At 42.6% G+C, this 8,608-nt stretch overlaps 1 protein-coding gene across 1 annotated transcript in view; it reads left to right on the forward strand.

Annotated features, from left to right (window-relative positions):
- adarb2 (adenosine deaminase RNA specific B2 (inactive)) overlaps positions 1–7,662 on the forward strand; it is a 496,547-nt gene extending 488,885 nt beyond the window's left edge. Inside the window, exon 11 of the mRNA XM_060825723.1 lies at positions 7,450–7,662. Within this exon, the coding sequence (XP_060681706.1) occupies positions 7,450–7,662 (213 nt within the window). The remainder of the gene's footprint in view (positions 1–7,449) is intronic.
- The last annotated feature ends 946 nt before the right edge of the window (positions 7,663–8,608 follow it).

Raw genomic sequence — 8,608 nt, forward strand, 5'->3', positions numbered from 1 at the left:
ACACACAACACATACATACACATACACCCAACCATACACATACACCCAACCAACATACACGCCAGCATTCGGACACAGATACCACCAACATATACACACGCAAACACATCGCCATACACACATCAACAAACACACCAACATATTCATACACCCCACCAACATATACACACACAAACATACACACACCACATTAATATACACACAAACACATCAACACACAAACATACACACACACACCACACCAGCAGACACTCACACATCACCAATATACACACACACACCAACATGCACACTCACACAAATTCCCCACTAACATACACCCACAACACACCAACATACACACACACATGCCAATATACATGCACACAGGCACACCATGCAAACACATCCCTTCAACATACACACATTCCCCATCAACATACATACATACCAACATACATACATACCAACATGCATACAAACCAACATACACCAGTATGCACACACACCCTCACCAACATTCACACACAACATACACATTCCACAAACACATCAATTTACACACACACAACAAACATACACATGCAAACACACCAATATATACACACACCAATATATACACACACCCCATCAACATACACAGACACACCAACATACACAAGCTCCCTACCAACACATACACCCCACCAACACACACACCAACATATACACACCCCACCAACATACACACACCCCAACATGTACACACCCCACCAACATACATACACATCGACATTCACACACCCCACCAACATACACATACACCTCACTAACAGAAACACACATCCCACCACCAACATGCACACACATCAACATATGCATACACCCCACTAACAGACACACACACCAACATGCACAGACTCCTCACCAACATACACACACCAGCATACACAAATGCGAGCTACACACACAGACCATTAACATATACATGCACCAACACACACAAACACACCAACATACACACACCGCAGTAACATACACGTACACGCCACCAACATGCACACAGGCGCATTCACCCACACACGCCGACATTTACACACGCACACTATCACCATACACTCACAGACCCCAATGATCTTCACATACAAACACACACACATGCACATGCACTCACATTCACACATGTATGCACACACGCAAACACATGACACACCTAGCCATACAGGAATGTAACAGATTATTTATTGATTTACTTGTTTGACTGTGGGATGAATATTGGCTTGAACATCAGATGGGACTCAAATATTCTTTTTCACTTTGGGAGAATTTATATCTGTTTTATATTTATTTATTTTGATATTTAGTTTTATCTCTATTTATATTTATCCAAATGTTTATATTTATATTTATGTTGGGTCATTGGTTTAACATCCCATCGGAGACACAGCATCTCTAGCAGTTTCACAGGATGGTACTGGGAGATTAGCTTAGATTTTGTGTACGCAAGTGCTGCAGATAATCAGGAAGATTAATGGAGCGTTGGTCCTTACTTCAAAGGACTTGGAATAAAAGAGAAGGAATGTCTTACTACAAATATGCAAGTTGTTGGTGAGACCATATCTGGACTACTGTGAGCGTTTTTTGTTCCCTTAATTAAGGCAAGATATCATTTCATTGGAGGCAGTTCAGAGGAGGTTCACTAGGATAATCCCTGATATGGATGGATTGTCTTATGAATAAAGGCTAAACAGGTTGGGACTCTGCTCACTGGAGTTCAGAAGAATGAGACATAATCTCATTGAAACAGATAGGATTCTTGATGGTCTTGACAAGGTAGACACTAAGAGAATGTTTCCACTCACAGGAGAGTCTAGGATAAGAGAGCATGGTCTCAAAATAAATGAGCATCAATTTACGACTGAGTTGAGGAGGAATTTCTTCACTCAGAGGGTTGTGGGTCTTTGGAATTCCTTGCCACAGGGAGCTGTAGGGCAGAGTCCTTGTACATATTTAAGGATGAGATAGATAGATTCTTGATCAGTTGGGGAATCAAGGGTTATGGTGAAAATGCAGCAAAATTCATGTGAGGAATGTTGGATGAGACATGATCCTACTGAATGGATGGGGGAGGGAGCCAAATGGCCTACTTCCTGCTTCTAATTCTTATGGTCATATGATCTTAAGTCAGGTCGAAGGGTGAGACTGGATCAATAGACAGTAAGTTTTATTTTTATCAGGCTGTTACAATGGTGTTCAGTCACGACCACAAGACTGCATTGTTTTACCATACGAGAAAAGATAAAACTGCATTTGGTGAAATAATTTGAAAATATCTCATCATAAGTAGCAAAAGGAAAGGTTCAGCCCTTCCTCCCAGGAGTATCCTGACAGACATCAGCCCAAATGAGGTATCATTCCCAACTACACTTTAAAATTTCTTTCTCAACTGACAAAGTCATACTTTCAATTGATAAATTTATGCACTTTCACCAAATGTGATTCTCTCATTGGTGGTGATCTTTCAGGAATCACTGGGGTCAGGGACGTTCCGTTAGGCGAGGAGACTAGGACCCGTGGACACAGCCTTAGAATTAGAGGGGGTTAATTCAGAACAAAAATGCGGAGACATTTCTTCGGCCAGAGAGTGGTGGGCCTGTGGAATTCATTGCCGCAGAGTGCAGTGGAGGCCGGGACGCTAAATGTCTTCAAGGCAGAGATTGATAGATTCTTGATGTCACGAGGAATTAAGGGCTACGGGGAGAATGCTGATAAGTGGAGTTGAAATGCCCATCAGCCATGATTGAATGGCAGAGTGGACTCGATGGGCCGAATGGCCTTACTTCCACTCCTATGTCTTATGGTCTTATGGTCTTATGGTTCCCAAAGGATGAGAAAATGACTAAGGTAACAACCCTCTTTAACAAGGGAGAGAGTTAGAAGACAGAAAGCTACAAGCTGGTTAGCCTGACCTTGTTTGTTACCAAGATTTTAGAGTCCCTTACTTAGGATGAAATTGCAGAGTACTTAGATGAGCAGCATAAAATAAGGTTGGGTCAGCACAGCTTTGACAAGTGGAGGTCATGCCTGACAAATCTGTTAAAAGTCTTTGAGGTGTTAACAAGCAAGTTAAACAAAGGAGAGCCAATGGATGTAATCTGTTTGAATTTTCAGAAGGCCTTTGATAAGTCGCTACACAGGAGGCTGCTAAATACGGTAAGACCGCATGGTATTAGGGGCAAGGCCCTGGCATGGACAGAGGATTGGCTAACTGGCAAGCATCAGAGAGTTGGGACAAAGGGGTATTTCTCAGGATAGCATCTGGTGACTAGTGAAGTTCCGCAGAGGTCAGTGTTGGGAGTACGATTATACACGTTATTCATTAACAACCTGGAAACTGGAACTGAGGGCACTGTTGCTGAGTTTGCAGATGGCACAAAGGTAGGTGGAGGGACAGGTACTGGTGAGGAAGCAGAGAGGCTGCAAAATGACTTGCACAGGCTCAGAGAGTAGGCAAACAAGTAACAGATGGAATACAATGTGGGAAAGTGTGAGGTTATGCATTATTGTGGGAAGAATAGATGTGTCAACAATGTTCAAAATGGGGAAAGGCTTCTGAAAACTGAAGCACAAAGGGACTTGGGAATCCTAATTCAGGATTCACTTAAGGTTAATATGCAGGGTCAGTTGGCAGTTAGGAAGGAAAATGAAATGTTAGTATTCATTTCAAAAGGGCGAGAGTACAAGAGCAGGACATACTGCTGAGGCTGTATAAGGCTCTGGTCAAACTGCGTTTGGAATATCGTGAGCATTTTTGGGTCCTGTATGTATGGAAGGATGCACTGGCATTGGAGGGGTTCCAGAGGAGGTTTACAAGAATGATCCTGGGGACGAAGAGCTTGTCATACAAGGAGTGGATGAGGACTCCATATCTGTACTCGATGGTATTAGATAAATGGGGATCTCATTGCAACTTACATAACAATGAGACACTTGGATAGTGTGAACATGGAGAAGATGTTTCCACTAATAGGAGAGACTAGGATCCGAGGGCACAGCCTCAGAAAGAAAGAATGACTCTTTAGGATTCTGTGGAACTCACTGCTGCAGAGGGCTGTGGATGCCAAGTCATTGAGTTAATTTAAGACAAAGATAGATAGGTTCCTGATTAGTAAGTGGATCAAGAGTAAGGTGAAGAAGATGGGAGAATGGAGTTGAGAAGCCAATCAGTCATGATCAAATGGTGGAGCTGATCTGATGGGCTGAATGGCCTAATTACCTCCCATATTTTCTGGTCTTATGGTCTTTCTATCAGTGTTTGCCCCAGAACACAGGGGCATTCATTAATATTTCTTCACTGAACTCTAAGTAATCCTCACAGTTTCTCCAGTTCTGACTATAGTACTTGGACAGGTGAAACAGCCTAAGGTTTTCTTCCAGCTCTCATGGCTTGGACGTTGCTGAAAATAAACTGCTCTGTTGCTGGTCTGAATCTTTCTCTTCTGCCGAACCTGCTTCGGGCCTCTGACAATTCATTCTACAGGTCATCAACTTAGAAAGACATAGAGTCATACATCATGGAAACAGACCCTTCTGAGCAACTCATCCATGCCAACCATGTTGCACAAACTAAACGAGTTCCACCTGCCTTGCTTGGCCTATATCCCTCTAAACCTTGCTGATTCATGCACCTAACTAAGTCTCCTAACTATTGTAACTGTTCCTGCAACTATTACTTCTTCTAGCTGTTCATTCAACAGACAGCCCAACCACCCCGTGAGTGAGAAATTTGCCCCTTAAGACTCTTTTTATTCTTTCTCTTCACATCTTAAAAATATGTCCTCTAGTTTTGAACTCCCCTATTTGAGGGAAAAAAAACTTTGCTATTCACCTTATCTATGCCCGTCATGATTATATAAACCCCTATGAAGTCACCACTCAACCTCTTACAGTCCAGTGCAAAAATTTCCAGCCAGTACTGCTTCTCCTTATAACTCAAAACCTCCAATCCCAGCAATGTCCTTGTAAATCTTTTCTGAGTCCTCTCCAATTTAAAAATATCCTTCCTACAGTTGGGCGACCAGAACTGCGGACAGTACTCCAAAAGTGGCCTCACCAACATCCTGTACAACCTCAAGATGACATCCCAACTCCGATACTCAATAGTTGAGCAATGAAGGCACGCGTGCTAAATGCCTTCTTAACCACCCTGTCAACATGCTACACAACTTTCAAAGTAACTGAAAGCCTGGTCTCTCTATTCAACAGCACTACCCAGGGCCTTACCATTGACTATATACATCCGGCCCTTATTCGTTTTACCAAAATGCAATGCCTTACATTTATCCAAATTAAACTCTTTCTGCCATTTCTCAGCCTATTGAACCAATTGATCAAGATCCCAGATGGAGTTTTAGTCTTTATATGCAAATGCCGTATAACATTTCATTACATCAGCAGTATAACCTTCTTCGCTGTCCGTTATGCCACAAATTTTGGTGTCATCCTCAAACTTACCAACCATGCCGACTAAATTCTCAGCCAAATCATTTATATAAATGACAAACAACAGTGGCCTCATCACCTATCCCTACAGAACATTGCTGGTCACATGCCTCCAGTCTGAAAAACCAGCCCTTCACCACCTCCTACTGTTAAGCCAATTTTGTGTCCAATTGGCAATCTCCCCCTGAATCTCATGTGATTTAACTTTACTAACCAATTTACAATGTGGAACCTGATCAAATGTTCTTTGTCCATGTAGACAACGTCTACTGCTCTGCCCTCATCCATCTATTTGGTCACATCCTCAAAATCTTAATCAAGTTTGTGAGACATGATTTCCCACACACAAAACCATGCTGACTATTCCTAATCAACTCTTGCCTCTCCAAATGCACGTAAATCCTTCCTCTTAAAATCACTCGCAACAACTTACCCACCACTGATGTCTGTCTCACTGGTCTGTAGTTCCCAGGCTTCTCCTTACAACTTTTCAGAAATAAAGGCACAACATTAGCCACCCTCCAGTCCTCCAGCACCTCATTTGTGGCTATACATGATGCAAATATGTCTGCTAGAGGGCTCAAACTTTCTTCCCTCACTTCCCACAGCATCCTGTGATATACTTGATAAGGTCCTGGACATTTATCCACCTTTATTTTTTTTTAAGACTGTTGTGATTCTGTTCGCCGAGCTGGGAATTTGTGTTGCAGACGTTTCGTCCCCTGTCTAAGTGACATCCTCAGCGCTTGGGAGCCTCCTGTGAAGCGCTTCTGTGATCTTTCCTCCGGCATTTGTAGTGGTTTGAAACGACATAACCAGCTATCCTTAGTAGCCACACACTCAGATGACAAACAACATGAGTTCGACTGGGACAACACTACTATTATAGGACAAGCCAAACAGAGAACAGCCAGGGAATTCCTAGAGGCATGGCACTCATCCACAGATTCAATCAATAAGCACATCGACCTGGACCCAATATACCGACCACTGCAGCGGACGGCTGGAACTGACAACCGGAAGCGGCAGATTCAAGCCACTACAAATGCCGGAGGAAAGATCACAGAAGCGCTTCACAGGAGGCTCCCAAGCACTGAGGATGTCACCTAGACAGGGGACGAAACGTCTGCAACACAAATTCCCAGCTCGACGAACAAAACCACAACAACGAGCACCCGAGCTACAAATCTTCTCCCAAACTTTTTTAAGACTGCCAGAACCTCCTCTTCTGTAATGTGGGCTGTTTTCAAGTTAATAAAACATCAGCAATGATTTCACCCAATAGCTTGTCCATTCATTTATTTTCATCTCACGACTTCTTGAATCATTGCTAAAAAAAAAGTTTCTGATCATTAAAAAGAACCAAGGCACCTTCACAGAACAAAGACCCAAACCCACCTACCTCTACTCTATGACCAATAATAGTAAGAACATATTATAAACTTGCATTACAACATCAAAGTCCAGCATGGTAGACATTGCCAGACTCCAGCTTGCCAATGACTAAAATCTGATTAAACCAGTGACAAATGATTTGGTACTAGGCTCTGTGAAGTGATTATAACTTCATCTTATAACTCAAACCCTCGAATCCTGGACAATTCTGCCGACAACTAAACCAGGCCTACCTAGTAGTGAAGAAGCCTTTCATTAAACATTGCAATGACAAAGGAGTATATTTTTGGAAGTGCTTCAGCCTACGTTGTAATTTATTTGAAATCATTTCAATTTTAGCACAGATGGAGTTTTAGTCTTTATATGCAAATGCCTTATAACATTTCATTGCACCTGCACCAGCACCAGCAACAGCAGTGATCAGACCCGTATCATTATTTTAATGCTCTTATTTTTATATAAAATCCTTCATGGGAAGTAGACAAAGTGTGAAAGCCGGGAAACTGCTTGGAGAAACTAAATGTGGAAATTGCACATCTGTTTGAGTCTCCTGCCTGCGCCGGCTCACTCGTTCTGTTCTCTTCCCTTCCACAGCTGAGTACACGAGGCTCAAACCTGCAGGGAGCGCCATCCATGTACTGCGAAGCCAAACTGGCAGCCGAGCCATACCAGGTGGCCAAGCAGCAGCTGTTTAAGGCATTGCGGAAAGCCGACCTGGGCACCTGGGTAAAGAAACCACCGGAGCAAGATCAGTTTCTGCCAACTGCGGAGGGACAGCAGGCACAGGCACTGGCTTGTGATTTTTAATATGGACTTCAACAAAAGAACGTGAAAAGCTAACCTCCAAATCTCCCCCGTTTCTTCAGAAGACAGCTTCACGCCGTCTCCTCACCGCAACCCTCTCCTGCCCCCATCACGACCAGTCTCAAAAACTGTTCCCAGTAATACGGAGCTCCATTGCCCCATCGACAATGAATTGCCTGACAGAATCACACAATCCCCCATTTTCTTACACTGTAGCTGAAAATCAACAAAATTCAACAACATTGAATCAGAAACGCAAACTGTTGGCCCAAAAACTGACATGACAAGCACTTTAGGGGGAGAGATAAAATCCTTCTTTCATCAAGTTTTCTGATAGGGTGCTTCCCTTCCAAATGCTCATTTGCTGAGCCCGTTAAATATAATTTAAGAATTAATTTCTTAATAATCTGAAATTTATGCACAGTCTCCCAATGCACAAATCTTTTCCAATTAATGTCCAAACATTGATTGGTTTAAAGTGATTATTCAACTTTGGTGAAAAGTATACTTAAATTGAGCTATCACCGCAAAAAGCAGCCTTAGCTCCACCCGAATCAGTTCAGTTTATTGCTGAGATAAATATCACCATATCACAAGCTAGACATGAATGAATTAACGCCAAGCAATGAGCTGTTCAGAGAAGCACAACAATCTCTTTTTGAGTCAAGACAGCCAACTCTCGAGGAAATGGGGGTAGAACCTGAGTGAAACCTAACGAAGGATTCCGGCCTGTTCGAGGATCATACTTCCACAATAAGGTTTTCAGTTTAAGGGTTGATCAAATGTTTTATAGAAAACAGGAGAAAAACAAACCCATGAAACCAGAGCTGAGAGAATGAACTCACGACTACACCAGAAAACAACTAGCAGCTAGATGTTGTAAAGTGGTGGATAAGGAGGATTGCCCCATTGACACACCTGACCCATGAAACTTACCGAACATTGAGAG

This window comes from Hemiscyllium ocellatum, chromosome 5 (assembly GCF_020745735.1).
Source record: "Hemiscyllium ocellatum isolate sHemOce1 chromosome 5, sHemOce1.pat.X.cur, whole genome shotgun sequence".
Taxonomy (NCBI): Eukaryota; Metazoa; Chordata; class Chondrichthyes; order Orectolobiformes; family Hemiscylliidae; genus Hemiscyllium; species Hemiscyllium ocellatum.